This window comes from Puma concolor, chromosome A2 (genome assembly GCF_028749965.1).
Source record: "Puma concolor isolate L17-30 chromosome A2, mPumCon1.1.hap2, whole genome shotgun sequence".
In the NCBI taxonomy this organism is placed as follows: domain Eukaryota; kingdom Metazoa; phylum Chordata; class Mammalia; order Carnivora; family Felidae; genus Puma; species Puma concolor.
Genome location: NC_141668.1, coordinates 74795853 through 74821604, shown reverse-complemented (window position 1 = coordinate 74821604; position 25752 = coordinate 74795853). Strand labels below are relative to the sequence as shown.

At 35.0% G+C, this 25752-nt stretch overlaps 1 protein-coding gene across 8 annotated transcripts in view; it reads left to right on the top strand.

Annotated features, from left to right (window-relative positions):
* Positions 1 to 25752, top strand: part of AKAP9 (A-kinase anchoring protein 9) — a 153807-nt gene that overhangs the window by 43611 nt on the left and 84444 nt on the right. For all 8 annotated transcript variants that reach the window (XM_086696380.1, XM_086696349.1, XM_086696391.1 and 5 more), the window contains 9 exons: positions 1625 to 4012; positions 9134 to 9347; positions 11204 to 11283; positions 14000 to 14138; positions 14574 to 14659; positions 18626 to 18737; positions 19406 to 19604; positions 24052 to 24148; positions 25349 to 25441. In XM_086696380.1, coding sequence (XP_086552506.1) covers positions 1625 to 4012; positions 9134 to 9347; positions 11204 to 11283; positions 14000 to 14138; positions 14574 to 14659; positions 18626 to 18737; positions 19406 to 19604; positions 24052 to 24148; positions 25349 to 25441 — 3408 coding nt within the window. The remainder of the gene's footprint in view (positions 1 to 1624; positions 4013 to 9133; positions 9348 to 11203; positions 11284 to 13999; positions 14139 to 14573; positions 14660 to 18625; positions 18738 to 19405; positions 19605 to 24051; positions 24149 to 25348; positions 25442 to 25752) is intronic.

Genomic DNA, 25752 nt, shown 5'->3' with positions numbered 1-25752 from the left:
AGGGGTTTTTGAGGGGATAGGCTAAATAGGTGATAGACGTTAAGGAGGGCATTTGTTGTGACGAGCACTGGGTGTTATATATAAGCGATGAATCACTAAATTCTACTCCTGAAACCAGAAGTACACTGTATGTTAGCTAACTTGAATTTAAATAAAATCTTGGAAGAAAAAATAATTCTGATTTTTATCTTCTATCATCTGAGACTTGAGCTATCTCAGAGGTGAGCTCAGATTTTCCAAGTTCAAGAGGCTAAATGTTTAAATCTTGAAGATGAGATTATTAATTTACAGTGAGAAATGATTATCACCAGGACCTGCATACTTCAGGTTCATTGGATTTTACTTTCTTTCTCTGGGCAAATGAATTTGAAAAGCCAAATAATAATAATAGAAAGTTTGTTTAGTGAGCATGAGATTAAAGGATATTAGAGGAATCAAACGTTCCATAGCATTACGCTATGATAACCTGGTGTATCCATCTCACAGAAGGAAAAGTCATGCCTGTGGACTGAAATTCTTAAATTCTGTTTGCTACAACCCCTTACATTGCTTTCTGTGTTAACTATGGTTTTCCCAGAGTGATCAGAATTCGCAGTCTCACGGCACCTGGACTGTGGTGGAATGTGTACTGCCAACATTTCTGTCTCACGCCTTCCTTTTTCTAGGCTTTGACATTCTTTATTTAGATATATTAATAAATCCATTCAAGGTGCCTTTAAGTCCTCTTGGCCTTAGGACTCCTGAGTCATTTAGGTGATTTTACTTACCTACTTGTGTTTGTTCCATTCTATGGATTATACTTTCTTTGTAGTTGGGGCCTCAGCCCTTAAATATTTAGGCAACTAAGTGACAGAGGCAAAACTTTGTTTCTAGGGCTTTTGCTTGACTCCCTTATGTGATAACATTCTTAAGGATGATTGTGATTATGAATATGCCTTGGTCTGTGTCCTAGGTTTAGGCTTATATACAGTTCCACAGTAGAGTCCCAAGTCAGACGTGGAAAAAAATGTCTGCCCCGCTTTCAAATTTCTATTCAAACCCAAAGTCTAGGACCAAGTTGATTTGCTATAAATGGTGTAGTTGTTTTGCATGTCACTTGAGGTCAGCCACAGGAATGAAACTAAGGCAGACCCATAAGAACCTGTTTTTGTTGTTTTAGTCTTTTCGTAGCATTTGCTCATCAGACACCTTTAAGTCACTAGAATACATAGAAGGAATCTTGATTTATTTTTAAGACTTTCTTCTGGAACTGTAAAGAGTACATAGTACTATACCTATAGAAAATACTAAGTTTATTAGTTAATAAGAAAGATGAACATATAATGGTTTAGACATTTTAATCCTACTAATTTTGAAATTAATATTTTTCACCATAGCAGTGTAAGAAAAATTTCTTTCTTCAAGAAGACCAATGCTGCTGTACTGTTTGCTCACAAATAGTGTTGGGTACACAGGTCTTACCTCACTGACTTGGGAAAAATTGAAGGGCAAGCCTAGCAGTTACTATTTATAGAATTATTGAAAAAAACAGACTTCTCTCAATATTTTGGTATTGAGATTAAGCAATGTAAGTTGCCAGGAACTAAAACTGACATTTTTATATTTTCATTTTTTCTTTCTAAAGGAACAAGATAAAAAAGTAGAAAGCTCAATTAAAGAAATACAGGAAAAAGATGCAATCATTGAAGAACTAAAAACAAAAATAATAGAAGAAGAAAAAAAAACTCTAGAGCTAATGGATAAAGTCACAGTTACTGATAAATTACTGGAAGAATTACAAGAACAGGTTGTAGGAAAGAACCAAGAGATTAAAAATATGAAATTAGAGCTGACTCATTCCAAGCAAAAAGAAAGACAGTGTTCTGAGGAAATAAAACAGTTAATGGGGACAGTTGAAGAACTTCAAAAGAAAAATCATAAAGATAGCCAATTTGAAACTGATATTCTGCAAAGAATGGAACAAGAAACACAAAGAAAGTTAGAACAGCTCCGGGCAGAGCTGGATGAGATGTATGGGCAGCAGATAGTACAGATGAAACAGGAGTTAATAAAACAACACATGTCACAGATAGATGAACTTAAAATACGGCATAAAGAAGAAATGGAGAATGCTTTAAGATCATATCCAAGTGTTACTGTTAATGAAGATCAAATAAAAGTAATGAATATGGCAATAAATGAACTGAATATAAAATTGCAAGATAGTAATTCTCAAAAGGAAAAACTCAAGGAAGAACTAGGAGTAATTTCAGGAGAAAAGTCTACTCTACAGAGGCAGCTTGAAGACCTTTTTGAAGAATTGAGCTTTTCAAGGGAACAAATTCAGAGAGCTAGACAAACAATAGCTGAACAAGAAAGTAAACTCAATGAAGCACATAAGTCCCTTGGTACAGTGGAAGATTTGAAAGCTGAGATTGTTTCTGCATCTGAGTCCAGAAAAGAACTAGAATTAAAACATGAAGCAGAAGTTACAAATTACAAGATAAAACTGGAAATGTTAGAGAGAGAAAAGAATGCTGTATTAGACAGAATGGCTGAATCACAAGAAGCTGAATTAGAGAGGCTGAGGACACAGCTTCTGTTTAGTCATGAAGAAGAACTTTCCAAACTGAAAGAAGATTTAGAAATTGAACATCGAATAAACATTGAGAAACTTAAAGATAACTTAGGCATTCACTATAAACAGCAGATAGATGGCTTACAGAGTGAAATGAGTCAAAAGATAGAAACCATGCAGTTTGAAAAAGATAGTTTGATAACTAAGCAGAATCAACTAATTTTGGAAATTTCAAAGCTAAAAGATTTACAGCAGTCCCTTGTGAATTCAAAATCAGAAGAAATGACTCTTCAAATCAATGAACTTCAAAAAGAAATTGAAATACTCAGGCAAGAAGAAAAGGAAAAGGGTACTCTTGAACAAGAAGTTCAAGAATTACAACTTAAAACTGAATTGTTAGAGAAACAAATGAAGGAAAAAGAGGATGACCTTCAAGAAAAATTCACACATCTTGAAGCAGAGAATAGCATTCTTAAAGATGAAAAGAAAGCCCTTGAAGACATGTTGAAAATGTGTACTCCTGTTAACCAAGAAGAAAGATTACTTTTCACAGACTCCATTAAGTCCAGATCCCAAGACTGTAACTGGCAAAAAGAAATAGAAGTACTTACAGAGGAAAATGAGGACCTCAAAAAACAATGTATTCAGCTAACTGAAGAGATTGAAAGGCAAAGGAACACTTTTTCATTTGCTGAAAAAAATTTTGAAGTTAACTATCAAGAGTTACAGGAGGACTATGCTTGCCTTCTCAAGGTGAAAACTGATTTAGAAGACAGCAAAAACAAACAAGAAGCAGAGTATAAAAGTAAGCTTAAAACACTTAGTGAAGAGCTTCATCATTTGCAAAGAATAAATCCAACTGTGGTAAAAATGAAAAGTTCAGTCTTTGATGATGACAAAACTTTTATAGGAGAACCCTTGGAAATTGGTGAGGTTGTTGAGAAAGATACAACAGAACTTATGGAAAAACTTGAGGTGACCAAGCGAGAAAAATTAGAACTGTCAGAGAAGCTGTCTGATCTTTCTGAACAATTAAAACAGAAACATGGTGAGATTAGTTTTCTGAGTGAAGAAGTGAAGTCTTTAAAGCAAGAGAAAGAGCAAGTTTTATTGAGATGTAGAGAGCTAGAAATCATCATTAATCATAATAGGAAAGAAAATGTAAATGCATGTGATGTTCCATTAGACTCTTTAAAAGATGGATTTGTGACAAGGACAAGCAAAGATTCTGGAGAGTCAGTTTCTAAAATAAATAAAGATTTTGGTGAAGAATCAAAAATAATGGAGGAAAATAAAATTCCTTTGGAAAATAGGACTGTTGGAAAAGAAGGCAAGCAAGAACAGTTGTTTTTGGGTCACTTGCCATTAGTGACAAGTGGATCATCACTTAGGACGACTGAACCAAGTAGAAATGATAAACTTCAGTGGGAACTTAGTGTACTTAAATCAGAGAAGGTATGTTTACTTATTTATATATGTTAAAGCACAGTGAAAATGTACATTTCACGCAAATAATGTTTTTATCTTCCTAAAACATAAATTTTACAAGAGAATGAAAGGGAGCCCTGTAATGTAATTCTCATTTGGGCCTCTCATCTATCATTGCCTTTATCTGTTTTTACTTAGCACAACTTTTGATCTAAGAGTTATGAATTTGGGCCCCACGAAGGGCGTAAAGATTGCGGTCTTTTTCTTAAACATTGTTGCCTTTTTTTCAGTTAATTTATGTTACATAGTCTGTTCATAAATAGCAGTGGTTTCACATTTTCTTTGGAATGGCAAGAGTTTAACTTTGTAAAGAAGTTACTTTGTAATATTTTGTTGTAATATCAAAGCTTGGTTTCAGCATTTTGTTTCACATTAGTGTTTTAAAAGTTCCACAACTAAAAATTAACTCTTAAACTTTAGTACTTTATATAGTATTTATTCAGTAGTTATAAAACCATCTTTCCCTGAAAGAAATCTCAACTTAAGTCCCAGAGTTTTCTCTGAGTACTGTGTAAAGCTGAAGGGGGTAAAAAGTATTCTACTTATAACTAAAGAATGCATATAATGAATAATAATAGATATATAATATCTGATGTTATATATAATAGTAATAGAAAATAATGCTGTATTAGACACAGTCTAATACAGTTAGGTTATAATATCTACTATTGTATATAATAGTAGATCTTATGTATTTATTAAATATAATAAAAATAGATATATAATAATAGATTACTCTTGACCAATATGCAGTTTGCCAGTTACTAGTATTAGAAATAACTGGAAAATTCCACTGGGTATTTTGTGTAATGCTGCTAAGTAAGGCTTTTCTTTTCTTCACTTATGCAGCATATATTTATTGAATGTCTAGGTATAGGGAGTATAGTAACAAGAGAAAGAAGATTCCTTCTGACAGTAGAAATATACTCTAGTGAGGGAGGCAGACAATAGACAAGGAAACAAGTGGAGTAGTTAGAAGTGGTAATAAGTCCTATAAAGAAAATAAAGCATAATGTGATAGAGAATGATGGGTAGTGGTGGTGACAACATTAAATACTGAAAGGTCTGTTCTAAGAATTGACCTTTGAACTGAGATCTGAATAATGAGGAGGAGCCTACCACATGCAAATTAGGGCAATTGTAAAGACCTGGGTGAGTTGGAGGAACCAAATGAAGGTGTGTTTGTTGAGTTTGAAAGCAGGAGAGTGGAAGGAAAAATGTTTGAAGAAGAAAGAAGAGACTAGATCTTGGAGAGCCTTTCAGACTTTGTAAGAAGTTGAGACTATTCTATACACAGTAGGAAACCATTGGAACGTTTTCTCTTTTTACTTCTAATAAATACAGATCTTATGATGGAGTTACATTACAATAAACCTATTGTAAATTGGAATATGTTAAGTTGAAAATGAAGTTAATGCACTTAACCTACTGGACATCATAGCTTAACCTAGTCTACCTTAAGCATGCTCAGAATACTTGTATTAGCTTACGTACAGTTGGGCAAAATCATCTAACACAAAGCCTATTTTACAATAAAGTGTTGAATGTGTCATGTAATTTATTGAATACTATACTGAAAGTAAAAAACAGAATGGTTGTTTGGACACCTGGGTGGCTCAGTCCGTTAAGTGTCTGACGTCGGCTCAGGTCGTGGTCTCACAGTTTTTGTGAGTTCGAGCCCTGCGTCGGTCTCTGTGCTGACAGCTCGGAGCCTAGAGCCTGCTTTGGATTCTGTGTCTCCCTCTCTCTCTGTCCCTCCCCTGCTCGTGCTCTGTCTCTCTCTCTCTCTCAAAAATAAATACACATTTAAAAGGTTAAATTAAAAAAAAAGAACGGTTGTAAATGTATTGGCTGTTCATCCTTGTGATCATGTGGCTGACTAGGAGCTCTGGCTCGCTGCTACTGCCCAGCACAAGAGTGTGCCATACTGCGTATCACTGGCCTGGGGAAAGATCGAAATTCAAAATTTGAAGTACAGCTTCCTATTGAATGTGTATCACTTTTACACCATTATAAAGTCAAAAACTCCTGGGTCATAAGTTGGGGACTGTTTGTATATTTGCATTTATGATCTTATATTAAATGTAAAGATATTTTATATTTTAATAACTTAAATAGAGTTTAAAAATTCAAATTGCATAACGGTTAATGCTTCATTAATTATCTGCAGTGGTTCTCAAAAGCATAATGTGATTACAGTTCAATTACTCCTGCAAATGTCAGAGATCGTTTAAATTTTTTAAAAAAGACTTAATTGGAGTGAATTTGAAGCTGTCAAATGGTCAGATTTTCTCAGTAAGAATTTTACTTTCTCTACTGAAGACATTTTCAGTGACATTCAGATACCCTCTCCTTGACATTAACTTACATAAATTAAAGAGAAGCAAACTGGTAAATTCCTTCCCAGTTGTCACTACCATGACAAACCCTCTTACTGGGAGAGGGGAGTAAAGTGGGGAGGGGGGGGAAGGAGCTCACAGAAGAAATAGACGGATAATTTTACACAACAGTAACACCTACAAGCAATCTACATATGCTTAGAAATAATGCTGACTCCCCCCCCAGAATACCATACTCTTGGATGAAATTAATTGGCTAATAAACATGAAAAGGTGCTTTCAACCTTATGAGTCTCACAATAAAATGTGGTGAGGATATGGGGAGATGAGTACTCACATACGCTGTTAATGTCAATATAAATTGGTACAATTACAGAAAACATAGTTTGGTAAAATTTAATACATTTAATGTACATTACCTATGACCCTGCAGAACCATTTCTAGGTGGTTGTCAGTGTGGTCCCTGACTAGCAGTATCAGCAGCACTTGAAAACAGGTTAAAATTAAAATTTGGGGGCCCACACCAGACTTCCTAAACCCGAAGCTCGGGGAAAGAGCCCAGCAATCTGTTTTAACAAGCACTCCAGGTTATTCTGGTGCCTGCTAAAGTTTGAGAACACTTTATGAGGGAAACACAAGTATATTTGTACAGGAGCATATCTAAGAATTTACTGCAGTATTTTTGAAATATCAAAAAATTAGAAATAATAGTTGGTCTCCAAGAAGGAAATTGACAAATCGTGGTGTATTCACAGATACTGTAGGACAGTTAAAATAAATTAACCTGTATCTACATGGATAGATATCAGTATATTGAATGAGAAGAATGATTTGCAAAATAAATACCATTTTGCACCATTTATGTAAATTCTCAAAAACATAAAATATATATTGTTTACATGTACTGAAAAGTGATAGTATAAGAAATGGAGTGGATTTGTTGCAAATTTATGATAATAATTGCCTCTGGGAAAGGAGGAATGGGAATATAGTGGATTAAATTTTATTTATGTTTTCTTTCTAAACCAAAAAAGTTTGTAGAAAGGAGAGAAATGGGGCGGGGGAGGAAGACAAAATAATTGTATTGATTGGGGTTGTGAGTACATGTTTATTACATTATTCTTTTCATTTCTCTATATTTAAAATATTTTTATTTTTTAAATGCTTATTATTTTGAGAGAGAGTACAAAGCGGGTAAGGAGGCAGAGAGAGGGAGAAAGAATCCGAAGCAGTTTCCATGCTCTCAGCACAGAGCCCAATGTGGGGCTCACTCTCACAAACTGTGAGATCATGACCTGAGCTGAAATCAAGAGTCGGATGCTTAACCAACTGAGCCACCCAGACAACCCTAAAATATTTTTAAATGATGAAGCAGGCCATACTACTACTATACCATCTATCAAAGTTTACAATAAAGTTGCGGTAATGGCAATATTGTGCTACTTTCCTTGAAAAAAGAAAGGTAGATCAGTGCAACAGAATGAAGTGAGAAAAATTAGACCTCTCTCTTTTTTTTAATATATGAAATTTATTGTCAGATTGGTTTCCATACAACACCCAGTGCTCATCCCAAAAGGTGCCCTCCTCAATACCCATCACCCACCCTCCCCTCCTTCCCACCCCCCATCAACCCTCAGTTCTCAGTTTTTAAGAGTCTCTTATGCTTTGTCTCTCTCCCAGTCTAATCTCTTTTTTTTTTTTCCTTCCCTCCCCCATGGGTTTCTGTTAAGTTTCTCAGGATCCACATAAGAGTGAAAACATATGGTATCTGTCTTTCTCTGTATGGCTTATTTCACTTAGCACCACACTCTCCATTTCCATCCGTGTTGCTACAAAGGGCCATATTTCATTCTTTTCTCATTGCCACGTAGTACTCCATTGTGTATATAAGCCACAATTTCTTTATCCATTCATCAGTTGATGGACATTTAGGCTCTTTCCACAATTTAGCTATTGTTGAGAGTGCTGCTATAAACATTGGGATACACGTGCCCCTATGCATCAGTACTCCTGTATCCCTTGGGTAAATTCCTAGCAGTGCTACTGCTGGGTCATAGGGTAGGTCTATGTTTAATTTTTTGAGGAACCTCCGCACTGTTTTCCAGAGTGGCTGCACCAGTTTGCATTCCCAGCAACAGTGCAAGAGGGTTCCCGTTTCTCCACATCCTCTTCAGCATCTATATAGTCTCCTGATTTGTTCATTTTGGCCACTCTGACTGGCGTGAGGTGATATCTGAGTGTGGTTTTGATTTGTATTTCCCTGATGAGCGATGTTGAGCATCTTTTCATGTGCCTGTTGGCCATCTGGATGTCTTCTTTAGAGAAGTGTCTATTCACGTTTTCTGCCCATTTCTTCACTGGATTATTTGTTTTTTCGGGGTGTGGAGTTTGGTGAGCTCTTTATCGATTTTGGATACTAGCCCTTTGTCCCATATGTCATTTGCAAATACCTTTTCCCATTCCGTTGGTTGCCTTTTAGTTTTGTTGATTGTTTTCTTTGCTGTGCAGAAGCTTTTTATCTTCATGAGCTCCCAATAGTTCATTTTTGCTTTTAATTCCCATGCCTTTGGGGGTGTGTCAAGTAAGAAATTGCTGCGGCTGAGGTAAATTAGACCTCTCTTATATAAAGTTTTAAACTGTAATTTCATGTATTTCCCCCTTGTAGTCAGTAAATGCAGAAGATAGAAGTTATTTTAAAAATGTAAGTTGTTTAAAAGTATTCTAATGTGTACATACATTCACTTTAAGAATGATTTAAGGCTACAGATGGAAGCTCAGCGTATATGCCTCTCTCTGGTTTATTCAACTCATGTGGATCAGGTTCGTGAATATATGGAAAATGAAAAAGATAAAGCTCTTTGTAGTCTTAAGGAGGAACTTATTTCTGCCCAAGAGGAAAAGATAAAGGAACTTCAGGAAATACACCAGCAAGAGCTACAGAATATAAAAACACAAGAAACAGGTAAATGGCTTTCTAAAAAAATTATAAGTACTATGAAATAAGTAAATATCATTTAGAGCCCACCATTCCATGATTCTGTCCTGGTCTTAGAACCCATAGAGGAAGGTAACTGTATATCCAGGTCCTGGATTCATCTGTTCATAGAATCATTGCACATTTTTTTAAGTGCTTGGGAAATCTAAAATTACTGAATCATTTTCCCACAGAAGTTGTAATCAAGTGGGAAAGCAATATAAAATAAACTCTTAAAAAACAATAGATGAATTTCTGTAATAGAAAAATGACTACAAAGAATGAAAGAAAAAAGGAAAAAAGACTTCTACCTCCTGGGAGGAGGAGTGGAGTGAGGTTGCAGGCAGGAGTAGGGTTGTTGGAATTTTAGGGAAGGTTCCTGAGTCTTAAACATAGAGGTGTGAGAGATCGTAGCCATCTTGGAGAATTGAGAGTTCAAGTTATGTGAGAAAGTGGTGGGCTATAAAGCTGTTAAGATTGACAGGAGCTTGATTAGAAAAGGCCTTATATACTCTGACTGAAGCATGTTTAAACTTTATGCTATTGGTGATAGGACCTGTAAGATTTTAAGTAGTGGGAGTAACAGTAAAATTTTTATTTTAAGGTAACACCATGAGGCAAAGTAAGGAAGGTGATTAGTTCTAGGAAGACCAGTTAAGCAACTTTGGAGGTAATTCTGCTAACAATAAGGGGCTGAATAAAATGTCATTGAGGATGGAAGAGAGAGTCAAAGAAGTAGGCTGTAGTCTGCAGTTGATATTAGGAGGAAAGGGGGAAGAATTGAGAGTGGTCCGTAAGTTTCTAGCTTGGGTAGCTGGATTGAAGGAGGGACTAGTCATGAGGAGTTTGCAGAGCAGATCTATGGGAAGAATAATAAATCCAGTTTGGAACATAGTGAGTTAAAAATACCTTTTGACTTAAAAAAAAAAAAAAGTTATCTAGTAGGCAGTTAAAAATAGAAGTCTGAAATGCAAGAGGTTTAGGCTCAAGATTGAGATTTGGAAATCCAAAGATCATTTGAGGCCAGAGAAAAGAATGAGATGTCCTAGGAGACTGTACAGTAGGCACTGTGAGAAGCAACAACATATAAGGCATCTGAAGTAGAAGACTAGTTGTAGTTAGCTTTTATCTCTAGTAATTGTTTAATCACTCTATTAAGTAGATTTCCTGTGTTCAAAACATCTGTAGGTTTTCACCCTTGACAGATATACTTTTGAGAATGAGCTGGTTCCTAAGTTTGTCTAGTTGCTCTGTTGAACAGAGTAGAATTTAGGGAGTGGCTTAAATATCATTTTTCCACTTCAGGAGTTCTTTAGGTTTGAATGTAATAAGATTTTAAGCATGTATTATTTTTAATGATATCCTCTAAAGGATAGAATCTGTCCAGTGGTTTTTTCAACTATAAGTTAATTAATGGGTCCACTAATGGTTGATGCAGTTAGTGAGTAATGGCCAGCATTTTTTTTTTTTTTTTTAGTAAATAAAAGAATACAGTAGAACAGGAAACATTAAAAACATATAGTATATTTTAAAAAAAGTAAATAATCTGTGAAATTCTTGTTTCAGTTTTCCATGGATGTGTATAATAGGTTACAATATATGACATACTTCTTATATTGGGGAGTAGTAAAATTTGTAAATCACCACTTCATACCATTTTGTAGGATATAAACTGAGAATCTTAAAAATTATCTGAGACCATTAACATTGAGCAGTGGAAAATAAGTTTTAAAGAAGGAATTTAAAACTAATCTTATTGTAAGGGAAGCTTCCAGTTGACATAGGTTTAAAATGATAATAGTACTTAAGTAGATAAATGTTTAATACAGTATCTGTTCTATTAGGTGATGAAGTGAAGCCTTTACAAATGCTTATTGGAAAACTACGCAGGGCAGTGTCTGAAGAATGTTTTTATTTTACACAGGTAAGATATTAGTTAAAAAGTACTTTTGGAATGAAATCTTGCCATTTGCGACTACGTGGATGGAACTACAGGGTATTAAGCTAAGCGAAATTAGAGAAAGACTATCATATGACTTCACTCATATGAGGACTTTAAGAGACAAAACAGATGAGCATAAGGGAAAGGAAACAAAAATAATATAAAAACAGGGAGGGGGACAAAACATAAGAGACTCTTAAATAATGGAGAGCAAACGGAGGGTTACTGGAGGAGCTGTGGGAGGGGCGATGGGCTAACTGGGTAAGGGGCATTAAGGAATCTACTCCTGAAATCATTGTTGCACTATATGCTAACTAATTTGGATGTAAATTAAAAAAAATTAAATTAAAAAAATGTAAAAAAAAAAAATACTTTTAGACAGGAAATGCTATACTTCAGAACTGCACTTAGAAAATATTCCTGGGTTTTTAACTTTAAAATGAGCATTTAAATGTTTTCTGATAATCTTTTGAAACAAAAGAGATTGGAGTAAATTATCTCAGCAGTGGAACAGACAAAAGGTATACCTAATACAAAAAAACAGTGGACCAATAGAACCCAAAAAAAGTCTGTTTCCTGCCCCTGCCAACTTTGGTTGTTGAGTGCATCCATTGACTTACCTGGGGAGATTGCACAAGATCAATGAGATATGATTTCACACTTCAGATTGCCAAAGTCTAAAAACTCTAATTATGCCAAGTATGTTTGTGAACTTAGAGTGAGATAGAAGCTCTTACACACTCCTGGTGGAAATGTACTACCTTGAGAAGGAGATTGGCAGGGTATATTTTTGAAGATATATACATCCTACAACCCAAGCATTTATTTGTGCACAATCAGATCTGTTCATTGCTAGAGTGTCTTTATTAAGTTAAAAATGGGAAACAACTCAGCTTTCCATGAACAATGGTAATAAATAAATTGTGTTTTCTCGATGCACTGGAACTCCGTTTAGCAGTGTTTGATGTCTGTACTAATGTCAGTAAATCTCAAAAGTATAAAGTACGTATGCTCGAATAATTACCTCTGGATAGAGAGAAAGGTGCATAAAATGGATAAGCAGTACTTAAAATAGAGAGCTTCAAATCTATATGTAATTTTCAGTTTCTTTAAAAAAATACGGAGATAATATGACAAAATTGACCATTTGTTAAAGGTAAGTAATAGATAAACTATTTTTCTGCATATTTGAAATAGTTTAGAATTTATAATCTTTGGTTTGTCCCTAATCTCTATCCCGGGCTTTTATATTTATGAATTGGAGGAAGAGGGTGGTATTAGTTGGGACAGGTAGAGCTACCTTACTGATTTTGAATACCTATAAAATTGTTCAAAGAACAGTGTTGCAAAAACCTCAAAAAGTAAGAAGCAACCACACCTAATGCATGTCTTCATTCAGCTACTCAGCAGTGTCCACCTCCACTTCTGAAGCGTTCAGGCATTGTCCTTTCGTATCTATTGTTGATATTCAGTAAATAATGGAAAGAGAGCCCAAGTCGAATTAGTTAAGTTATAAGCTGACTTTATGTTGTTTTCCTTTTGTTATTGTCTTTACCTGATCCCTAATCTCAAGTTGAAATATGAGTCACTTGTTCTGATAGAGGGGTCCTCTGGGGTTCTTCATGAAACCTGGTTTTGTCACTAATCATGTTGCCATAGACTAGTTTTTTCATCTTTTTGAGTCCATTTCTTCATTAGTAAATGGGGTGATCATTCAGGTTTCTGCCAACCCTAGTATGATAAAATTCCATTTTAGAAACTGCTGAAAATTTAATACACTCAGTTGTTAATTGACAGTATAGTTAACTTTTAAGCGAATCTCAAGAAATAGTAATAAACAATTTGGTTTTTTCCAGTTGTTTCCAGTTGTGTGCAGGGCAAAGGTGAAACTTATTTTGAGGGCTTCTGAAATGATTATGGGTCATGTGTTGTTTTTAAATGATGGTAGAATTTTCTGTTGCTCAGGAGAAAAAAACTAATAAATGTGTCACATATTTGTAATTTGTGCATATAAAGCATAGAATTCTACCTATGTGTTACAGAAAAGTACATGAATGTGATCTACTTCATATAATTTTTTTTTTTAATTTAAATTTTAGTTAACATACAATGCAGTATTGGTTTCAGGAGTAGAATTCAGTGATTCATTACTTACAACACCCAGTGCTCATCACAGGTGCCTTCAGAATTTATAGACTACTTTCCAGTCATAATTTTTTTATTTTGAGTAAGCTCTATGCCCAACATGGGGCTTGACCTCATGACCCCAAGATCAAGAGTCACATGCTCTGCCAACTGAGACACCCCTAGTCATCATCTTTTAATTTCTGTCCTTGTCTTCTGGTGTTTTTTCAAGGGTAGTTGGCATTACAGAGATAACATCAATCTAAGATACAAGCTAGAAAGTGGTAGATTGCAGTACAAGCTATATTCATTATTAGAAGCAGAAAAAATAGTTTTGTGCAGTTAGGATTATCAGTATTTTTCCACTGTAGGAAGTATTTTATGTCCTAGAGAGAGAGAAAGATTTAGATTTAACCATTTCTTTTGCAGACTGATTTGGTGTATGGAATAGTGTTTCCTTGCTGATTTTTCTGTGCCATTTTGACTTTTACATATAGGAAAATAACGTTTAATGATTTTTCAGAGGCAGAAATCAAAAATTTTTAATTCTGTAAAATACTAATTTTGTTAATAGACTTTTTGCAATGTCCTTGGTGAACATCATACTCCTGCTATAAAATATGGCATAAATATAGAAGAGAAAGAGAGTTCTGGTGTGCATACTTCTGAAAATCAAGAACAAGAATTGCAAGATTATAGATATGAAGTTCAAGGTAATAAAATCTTACAGTCTTTTTTTTCTTAAATATTTATTTGTTTGTTTTGTGAGCTAGAGTGCAAGCAGGGGAGGGGCAGAGAGAGAGGGAGAGATAATCTTAAACAGGTTCCACACTCATTGTGGAGCCGACCCAGGGCTCGATCTCATAGCCATGAGATCATGACCTAAGCCAAAACCTAGAGTCGGACACTTAACCAACTGAGCCACTCAGGTGCCCCTTCCCACATTATTTTCTTAAGTCAGTTAATGTGATGAACTTTTACTTTTAATCATAATTCAGTCATTTAATATCTTTTGGGATTCATGAAATCTTATTTTTAATATACATTTTTATTTATGTAATGCAATAATTGTGATATAAAGAGAATCAAAGATGTCCACAAGTTTGCTTGTGAAATGAAATTATTATAATTGTTTATTTATCATCTAGACTTTCAAGAAAATATGCAAACTCTTCTCACCAAAGTAACAGAAGAATACAACAAACTCTTGGTACTTCAAACACGATTAAGTAAGGTCTGTGAAATGGAAAATGTATTATGTTTTCATTTATTGTGTCACATGCTGTTTTGTAAGCTTCTTCATCAACTAAGCATTTCTAAAATAAGTGAACATGAAAAAGATGAAGGAAAAGTTACATATTCATAGTATCAATGAACTAACGGAATATCTGCAAGTTGAATACTATTTACCCCATTTGAGAGTTTTGGAAATCCTGATAAAGTAAGATATATATAAAATGTCAGATTGTAAACTTGGTGAAGCAGTTGTATTTAGTTTTCTATATAGCAGTTTTAAAGTAGCGGGTCTGTTTTAGAGAAAAATGGAATTAGTATAGTTGTTTAGAACATAGCTAATTAGTTTCACACAGTGTTAGATATGTCAAATTCCTTTCAAGTAGTTGTTTTAGAAATGTATGCAAGAGAATATAGATGGCATAGTGTAATTTATTAACTGTATCAGAAAAATAAATAGCATATATTGGCAAAGATAAGTGTTATGATCTTCATGTTGTAGAAAAAATCCAGAAGGATCTCTATGTCTGTTTATTTGGGGTACTTTTGATGTCATTCTACTTAACTGGGCAGATTTGAAAGATTTAACTGACACACAGCTAAAGTTCTATTGCTTATGAGGGATGGTTTGCTAAGAAAATTAGATGCAGATGTGGTTTGGTAACACTGTGTAATCATGGTCTGACATCAACCAGACCTCAGGATCACTTGACAATTCTTGTTCTTCTTTCTCTTCCCCTCCCTCTTTCTCGCCTTCTGTCTTCCTCTGTTTCTCTTTCCCCTTTCCATCATTCCTTTTCTCTTTCTCTTCCTCTGCAAGTAAATAAACTATCCTGCCTTTTCTAAAACCTGTAAACCTACTCCACTGTCTTACAGATAACTATGTAGGAGGGCAGGTGGATAGATAAAAATCCTTATTTAACTCTACATTTCCCTACAGTAATTACTTTTCTTTCCACTTCCCCTCATAGCCAAGATGTTGATCCCTATTCAAAATCATCATACCATTTTCTTACCAGTACTCTTAGCAGTTTGGATTTTTTTGTTTTTCTACTGCCCTTATCCTGTCTCCAGGGATCCTTCTTCTCTAGTCATACTTGGGTTTGGATCCTTCTTCTCTAGTCATACTTGGGTTTCTGAGGGCTGCTTAGAAAATTAGATGCAAATGTGGTTTGGTGACACTATGTCATCATGGTCTGACATCAGCCAGACCCTCAGGATCACTTCACAGTTCTTTTATGTGGTACTTTACCTTCTCACAATCCCTTCAGTGGATGTTTCTCAGCTTTACAACTTTCCTCAAGTCATATATTCTACTTCTGGTCCCCCTTTGTATTTGGCCTTATCTCCTATTTCTCTACAAATATCAGAGCTATCAATTATAAATTATCTCAGCCTGCTACCTCTAGACCATATGTATTTCTTTAAATCTCTGAATGCCCTAATTAATTTTCCTTCTATCTCAGAAGTTATTCCTTTCCATAACCAAGGTTATTTTATTTCCTGTGACTTTGTTAATATCCCTTTCTACCTCTTCCAAGATTGATAACATGTCCCTTCCCTCTCTTCTGTGATTTCAGCTCCTTTGCTTGTGTTTTTCTCTGTTTCTGTCCTTTCCCCTCGCACATTCCTCACGTCTCTATTTAGAATATAACCGGTCCTCAATGCCACATCTTCCTTTGTGGTTCTCTTTCTCCTTCATGGTCACATTGTTTGAAAGAAAGAATAGACTATAGCAGGAACTTCCCCATCTGCTCCCCTCTCCTCCCCATTGTAAACAAGCTTCCAACTTGCACTTCACTAAGCTTTCTTTAGTGGTGAATCCTTAACTGTCAGATTTCCTTTCTGTTTTCTTACCTTCCTTGTTTTCTTTCTTTTAAAAGTATGTTGCTTTTCTTCATGGCAATACACAGTTGAAACTATTAAATAGTGTAGGAGGGCTTATAGTAAGCAAGTAATCCACAGTGATGGATCTGTGAGTCAGTGAATGATGTGTCATTTTGCCTCTTTCTTTTTAGGGCACTGAGTAGGGAACAGTTTGGTTTGATGAGAGAAACACCTCCCTTCCCCTGTACCAGAATGTGGGAGGCTTACTTTGGAACACAGATACCCACCCTAACTGCTTTAGTTCTCCCCAGAAAAAAAATTAAAAAGTGAAATTCACATGTTAACCCAGTAAGGTAGCTCTCACCACAAAGGCATCCAGAGGTTGGTTGAGATCAGTCTCAGCACTGCAATACATCACTGTCTAACCTGTTAGCTTCATCTTCTAACCCTCCTCCTCCTCATTTTAGCCATACTGAAATACTCCCAGAGTTTCCCAAATGTACCCTGATCTTTAACACCTTGGCCTTTATTGAATGCTGGTTTTTTTCTGCCTGACACTGCCATCAAACTCCAGTCTGCTTGGTGTGTTCTTCCAGTTGGTTCAGATGTTATTTCCTTTGTGTCCTCTTTACCTGTCTTCCTAGACTTAGGCATTTCTTCCTCCATTCGGTTGGCCTTTGGTTACTGCATTTACCTTTTTCTGTTAATTATAATAACAAGAAAAATAATAAATGCAAGTTTGTACAAAGAACTATGGCAACAGCGAAAAGGGGGGAGGTAATGATCTATTTAAAATAATTCCTAGATTCTAAACCCTTCAGAATCAGGGAGTCTTGTCTTTATTTTTATTTCTTCTTAGTGTGGTCCTTGGTTGGAGCACATGGTAGAGGTTTAATAAGTGCTGAATAAATTAAGTGAAGAGATATATTTGGAAAAGTAGGCTGGAAACTGAAGAATTTACCTGATGGTCTTTATTTTCTTTGGGAAATTAAGAGGCAGGGTCTTCTGTTGAAGTTGTACTAGGGGTTAGGCATGGGGTAGCGGACTTGATAAGAATAGTAACCAGTAAAGTAGCCTTCATGGGAAATAGTTTTATCCTGTGGCTCACCTGCTTTTTGTGGTATTATTTGTTCATCTAGCCGAGCAAGTCCAAACTCTTTCTCCTTGCTTTTAAGGTGCTTTGTAGTCTAAATCTATCTTATTTACATAGCCATCTTCCCCCATCCTTATCCAAATTAAACCCCTCTTTACAAGATAGTTTTCTTTACTAGTTATAGCATTAGGCTGTTCATTCACAAATGGCTCATACTCTTTTTTCAGTATAACCTGTCTGATCATTGCCCAAAATGACTGACTGAGGCCTGAATCAAGTTTGACTTACTCTATAACTACTCACACACATCATTCTTTCTTCTCTGTTATTGTCCTTATAGTCAATTATAGTTTAGTGCTTCTCTAGTTAATTTTATTTCCCCAACTAGTTGACACATTCTGTAAGGGCAGATACACATTTTTTTTTCTTTTTTTACTGATTTTATCTTAGTCTCTCTTGTCACAGTGCTAGCCATGTAGTAGATGATTATTAAGTATTCTATGAATAACTAAATTAAGACACCTAAGCATCTGACAAATTGCTGCCTAATTATAATAGTTAAGGAAATAACTTGAGGTTCATCCGTTTTCATTATTTTCCTTCCTTTTGTGTAAAGAACCATACCATTTGTCAATTACTTGGATGTACATAGGTTATATCCAGAGATTCATAAAGTTATATTACCAAGTATTGATTAACATAAAATTTAACAGTGTATGAGTTGAAATTCCGAAGACCAAGTCATATGACAAATACTGGATGAGTTACATACCAAAATTCTGTGCAGCTTCTGTTTTTGTATTAAAATGAACTTCTTTCTGGGTATGAAAGAACAGTACACTTACTAATATAATTGCAGTGCTGTGAAGGGAATGTGAATCACTGTCAGAAGAAAGCGTGGAATAACGTAGAAGCAAAAATATTTATATCAGAGTATTAAAATTCTAAGTGATTTCAAAAACATTTTCAATGTAAAGCTGCTTTAATATAACTTTCAAAATGTTAGATCGTATATTTATGTCACTCCTTTTCTGTTCTTTTCAATAGATACATGGACAGGAGACAGATGATGTGAAGCTTGAGGTTGCAGAAGGAGATCTACCAAAAGAGGAAACAGAATTTTTATCAGCCTCTCAGATGACCAATTTGCATGACATTGGTAAATTTTGATTATATGCCACAGTGTAGTATTTTTATACCAAATATTTAATCATTTGATTTTTTTTTTTTTTTTTAACTTTTGAGAGAGAGAGAGCACAAGTAGGGGAGGAGCAGGAGAGAGAGGTAGAGGATCTGAAGCAGGGGCTCTGCCCTGACATTAGCAAGCCCAATGCCAGGCTCAAACTCATGGTCATGACCTGAGCCAAAGTCAGATGCTCAGGTGACTGAGCCACCCAGTGCCTTAGTCATTTGATTTTCTTACTTTACAATTTGAGATAACCTCGTGACCTTGGGCATTTCAGTATAATCTCTCCGGTCTCAGTTTTCTCATTCTTAAAGTAGAAGATTTGGACTATTGCTGTCTTTGATCCCTTCTCACTTCTTACTCTGTGATTCTAAATTGTTTCCAGTTTAAAGACATAAAGTTGGTAGATTTAGGGGTACTACAGACATGAAGATTAAAGAAATGATCTTGAATTGCACAATTCATTTTGTTTGTTTTCTTGAGTCAAATTGAGTTTAAATTGAAACTTGAGTTATTACTAGTAAAAAAAACATTATTTTTTCGAAGAAGAATTAATATTTCCACACACAAAAAAGTGATTGTGGTATTTCACTAAGAAATTTCTGTTGAAGTGTTTATTTTCTTCTCTTCATATAACTTAGATGTCAGTCATAAAAGCAAGTTATCTGCTCTGCAAGATTCTGAAAAAATTAGACGACTGGAAGGACAAGTTCAAGAATTAGAAAACTTCATCTCCTCTTTGCAGCAACAATTGAAAGAAACTGAAGAAAACCATGGGGCAGAGATCCATTGTTTGCAGGAAAGGCTTCAAGCTGTCAGTGAGTCTACAGTTCAGCCAAGGTATCTGTCTACTTATAATTTCATTCAACAGCATTTGTAGAGTAGTAATAGTCATAACATGATTGTTTTCCAGAAGAAAATGTGACTTAAGGAAAATTGGATGAAAGAGATGGGGATGTAGCATTATCAAGAAATAAGAATAAGAGATAATTCTTTGAAATGTGTGAAATATTATAAACTGAAGACATTATAGGGATTTTACTTACACCTTATTTTATAAAAATGCTGGTTGTTGTTAATTTGCTGAGAGAGTGTGCATATATTTGTTATCATATGCCTGGTCTTTACTACCTTGATGTGGGACATACCCAAGAAATATAAGATAGGATCATTCTAGTCATGATTGGACTTTCTCCACTTTGTTGTCTAATATTCAGATTCACCATGTCCAGAACTCTGGATCTTCCCCTTGAAATTTGTTCCTTCAGCAGCCATCTCCATCTGAGGTTACTCTTCTTTCTCTCATACCTCACTTCCAGTCTATCAAAAAATCCTGTTATTTATCTAAACTGGACCACTTCTCACGAGCCCCCTGCTGCCTACCATTGTCATGTCTCACGTGGATTACTGCAACAACTGATCTCTCTCCTTCTACCCTAACTCTTCCCTAAAGTCTGTCCTCAGCACATTTCCACAACTAGATTTAAGACATGATCAGATCACGTTAGTCCAGTGCTCTTCTGTCCTTACAGTGCCTTACTAGGTCCTACATGATGGTTCCCTGTTACCACTTTGACTTCATCTCCTGTTGACTCACCCACCGGTCACTATTCTCATGCCGCACATTCTTCTTGAGATCTCAGACCATCGGTATGCTCCTGCTTTAGAATGATCTTTCTCCAGATATTTACATGCCCAACACATTACCTCCTTTGGGTCTTTATGCAGATATAATGTTCTTATGATGTCTATTCTGATTACCCCCATTTAAATTAAAATTGTTCTGGGGCGCCTGGGTGGCGCAGTCGGTTAAGCGTCCGACTTCAGCCAGGTCACGATCTCGCGGTCCGTGAGTTCGAGCCCCGCGTCGGGCTCTGGGCTGATGGCTCGGAGCCTGGAGCCTGTTTCCGATTCTGTGTCTCCCTCTCTCTCTGCCCCTCCCCCGTTCATGCTCTGTCTCTCTCTGTCCCAAAAATAAATAAACGTTGAAAAAAATAAATAAATAAAATAAATTAAAATTGTTCTTTAGAACTCTGTACGCTAATTTCCTGCATCATTTCTTTCTATATTAATATTATGTGTTATATATATATAAAGGTATGTATGTATAAGATGAAAACCAAGTTTATATATATTTACAGGGGAGTTTGATTTTATTTGTTTTGTTTAGTGTCTTTCTTTTATGAAAGACTTCAAGCTTTGTAAGGGTGGGGATTTTTGCCCATTTGAGTCATTGATGTGTCCCAGACCGTGTAATTATTCCCTCTGCTAGTAGGTGCTCAGTAAATATTTGTTAAATGAATGAACGAACAGTTCATAATTTAGTTGGGGAGTGTGCTATAATATTTAGCTCTGTGCAGTGTTCAGAGATTTCATCTAACTTTGGCTGGCTCTGCTCTTCTAGGACTGTCTTCATAGGCACTTACTAATGGGACCTCAAGACAAAAAAACATTTCTTTCCTTGAGACAAGATATTGAATGTCCACACTTTTGGGGAAGCAGTCTGTTCCTCCTTCTTTTATTCAGGGTCTGTTTGTAGGCTGTGGAATCATTTGCCCAGCCTGGCACAGCCTTCTAAAGCTCCCATTTCATTTGAGATCATTAGCTCTTTAACTTGACCATGCATCAGAAACACTGGAGGCTTTTGAATACTTAAAATTAGATTACTGGACTGTACATTTGGAGAGTCAGACTTAACAGCTTTGAGATAGACCATGGACATGTGTATTTGTAACAAAATAATTCTGATACAGAAAGTCCATGAATTGACGTTTGGAAACCACCACTCTAGGTTTTCTGATATGAAAGAAAATAAGTAGATAGCAAGAACTCTCTAACAATCAGCTACAGTATTTCATATAGCCTTCCTTTAATTAGTGATGCTTTCTCTCTAAAGTGTGAAGAAAAGGGAGTCTTTTGGAAATGTAGACTTATTTGCTGTTACTACAGTTGGGCTTTTGTCAGCTCACCACCCTCTCTCAGAGTTTCTAGAATATTCAGTGGAAGTGTGTTGACAGTACCTTTCAACTAAAACCATTAGTTTTCTCCCACTCCCCAAAACAGAGGTTACTAAGGACCATGTTCACTCCTGCTAATAGTGATGAGTCAAAGTTATTTCTTGTAAATGTCATCGCATTTTTGGATACAACTATGATGCTGTTTGAATTAAAGTAGATTTGAACTTGTTTAAAAAAATAATTGAGTCGTTCATTTAACATGTATTTGGAGATGTTATATACTAGGAGCCTCTTAGGGATATAGTGTAGGATTGGAATGACTAGAGTCAGATCTGCATTTGACACCTGATTTAACCTTTTACTGGCTATACAATTTTTGGCAGATTATTTTAACATGTCTTAGTAATATGAGGGACAATAAAACTACCATTAAGAGTGTGAGGATTAAATGAAACAATGACTGGGATGGGCCTTAGCTAGAAGCCATGGAAGGAGCTATAGATGTATTTAAGTGGCCTTTTCCCTCAAGTGACTTCAGTCTAATCATTGAAATAGTACTTATTCACAAAATAATAATTTTTAAGAAGTAGTGGTTAAGGAATATAACATGGTGATAACAACCAAAGTGCTGGAATTTAAACCCATGTCTGTGTGGCATCTTTTACTGCACATTTTTATGATAATTGCTTATTGGAGTGGTTCCAGAGGAAAAGGAAATGAAGGGATGACTATGAGATGTTGGGATAGAAGGAGGAATGTTGAGAACAAAGAGAAGGGGAAAAACAAAGATGACACTGTGTTGTATGAGCTAGAGAATATGGAGAATAATGATACATTAATATAAAATAGAGAAATTAGGCTGGTGGAGAGTTAGCTTAATATTAAGAGGGGAGCAGTGAGTTTGGTTTTAGCCAGACTATATTTTGAATTTGGGATGAACACTTTCAAATGCTATAAAGCCATAGAATGAAATTGTGGACTAAGTCGAATTTTTTTATTAGAATTTGGGTCTTAATAGACCCAAAGTAATCAGGAGGGCTTCTCAGCTATGAAAAAAAGAATCAAAATATGGAGCCAAGGATCAGAATAGTGTGTGCAAGAGACAGTAAGGAAACAGACAGAATTGTGAGACAGAAGAACCAGGAAAGGACAGAGAAGAAAGACAGGGGAGATGAGTTTTTACAATCATTTATCATGAACAAAGAACACAAATAGGCAGTTCACAGCCAAAGAAACTTATATGGCCAATGGAAGCTGAAGGATATGTAATCTCAAAAACAAAAACAGAAATGTTCTAACAAAGTTTTAAAACTTTGAGTTGCTGAAGTTTTGAATAAATACTTACATGATAACTGTTGTGGAAGTAAAATTAATGTAACTTTTTGGAATGTGACATTATATTAAATTTTTAAATATTTATAAGATTTATAATACAGAAAGTCCATAGATGTTATGAGGGTTGATATTGTACCATTATTTGTAATAGTGGACATTTAGAAACAACCAAATGTTTATCAGTAGTGGGTTAGTTATATAAGTCAGGAAATGGGATGATGATAACTTATATCTGGCCAGTTTGGGACAGAATGAAAGAAGAGGATAGGAGAAATAAAGGAGGAGTTGGGCAAAAGGGGAGTGGAATAAAGAAGGCAGTGTGGATGCACATTAAAAGTGAAGTGAGAAATTGTATTAGCTAAAACAAAATTATAATTTGCCCCTTTAATCTTTATCCCATGGTTGCTAAATATTAATCTCACTTTATTTTTATGACCCAACTTAAGCATTTTAAGAAAAAAAAATTTTTTTTACAAAATAATGATTGTAAAACAATTCAGAATAAAGACGCAAATGCCAAAAGATACATGAATAGATTAAAAACAAAAAAAAATGTAGAAGTGGTTGTATAAATTAAGAACCTTCTTTTTGCTGCCTCTGCTCCCCAGTTCCACTAGAGATAATCATTGTTACTTTTGATGTCTATTCATCCAGATTTTTTTCTGTTTGTGTGTATAAATAGTTTTTTTAATAAAAATGAGCTTTTATGGGCTTTTACTCAGTAATAGCATAGATAACTTTTAGAAAATGTCTCTACCTGTAAATAGCTCCATGTCATATATTTGTAGTACACTTCTTAAAATGGCATAAAATTCAGTGGTGATGTGTTGAAGTTCTCTGTCATTGAAGTGTGTTACTTTAATTTTAATTGGAAAAATCAGTCAACAATACAGTTTGAGTTACAGTACTTATAACTATGCATGCTATAAGTTTGGACTAACAGTAAAACTCGTACACAACTCTTAATTCGTTCACTCTCTTTTATTCATGTTTAGTTTCTCCAGTGATTCAATGGTAATTACTGAATCTGATGTCCAGAAAACAGTATACCCTGGAAGTTGTCTTAACCAGAACATTGATGGTACAATAGAGGTATTATATTTTTAAACTGTTGTGTGCACTGATACTGTTTCTCTGTCATTTTTATGTCCGTAGTAAAAGCGTTGTTAAGAAGTAAGCATAATAAATAAGAGGATAACACATTATGTAAAAGACCCAGAAGAATATATAAGCAAAAAAATTTAATGTATTTTCATAGCATAGGAATAACACAAAGTTAAAATTGAGAGTTTTTTCCCCCTAAATATGTTCTGGTTTAAAATTTGTCTTGTTTTGTGTGACATGAGCTATGTAACAAAAATTAGTTTCATACCCTTGCCAACAACTTTTCGTCCCACTATGGGAAGTTGAGTCAGACTATCTCTAGAATAGTGTTTAGGGATCCCCATAATTCAAGATGCTATGGCTAGGACGATAGTTGAGGCTTCCTTGAGCACATGCCATATGATGTATAAAAGCCCCTCATCTTTTACAGTGTCGGCCAGCTAGCTAAATCACGTTCTGTCTCTCCTCAACATTGTATATATTACCAATTTGTGGCCATTTTTCTGAAACTTATAACTACAAAACCCTGGTCTTCATTCATTGGATTTTTAATTCTTGACTCATATAGAAAACAAAAATCATTGCTTTCTCTTGTTTTGGAAACAGAGGAGAGATGTTGGCTACATATCTTGTTTGTACCATACTCCTCCTATATGGAGTATCTATTTGAATGCCATTCAGGTAATTGGTAAACAAATACTTTCATGCTGAAAATATGTTTACATTTTAAAAAACCGTTTATAGTTTTTTCTAGTTACAAAAGTAGTTTGTATTTGTGGGGAAATGGATACTATTAATAAACATCAAGAAAAAAATAAAATTTGCTTATAATTTCATAAGCAAAGATAGCCACTGTTAGCATTACTGAAAATTAGATACATATCTTAATTATATTTAAGAAGTATCTTTAACCTACTGTAGAACTATGTTAGTAATTGTAAATATGTAGATATATTTCTGACTTTGCATCTTTAAGTTCACAATACTAAGTAGGTTATTTAGAATTCTACACTAGAATTATTCACCAGAATTATCGTTTTTAATTAAGAGCAGAACTGAAATTTACTTATTAAAACTCAGTTTTCTAAGAAACGTTGATCTTTTGAGGATATTTGAGCGTAGAAGTTTAAAAATAAGTGATGTATGATTAGTATAAACAAGTCTGTTACATTTTGCTTTTTAATTTAGTTTTCTGATGAATTTGGAGTGAAAAAGGAAACAAATATGGTTACATTGCTGGAAAAACAGTACCAAGAACGATTAGAAGAAGAAGTAGCTAAGGTAAGTTTATAGTTTGTCAGATTATTTTGATTTATATTCCTTTTGAGCCTTCAGAAAACATAGATTTTATTGATAGTAATGACCTTTTTTTTTTCCAAGTTTTATTTATTTAAGTAATCTCTACACCCACCATGGGGCACAAACTCATGACCCCAAGATCAAGAGTCTCGTGCTGCACCGACTGAGCCAGGCACCCCTGCACTTTTTGTTAACAAGTTTTGTACATAGATTATCTTTAAATTGTCAGTTACTGGTATCAACCACAATTGCCTTTCAATGGAATATTCTGTGAACTTTTCCTTTAGAAAAAT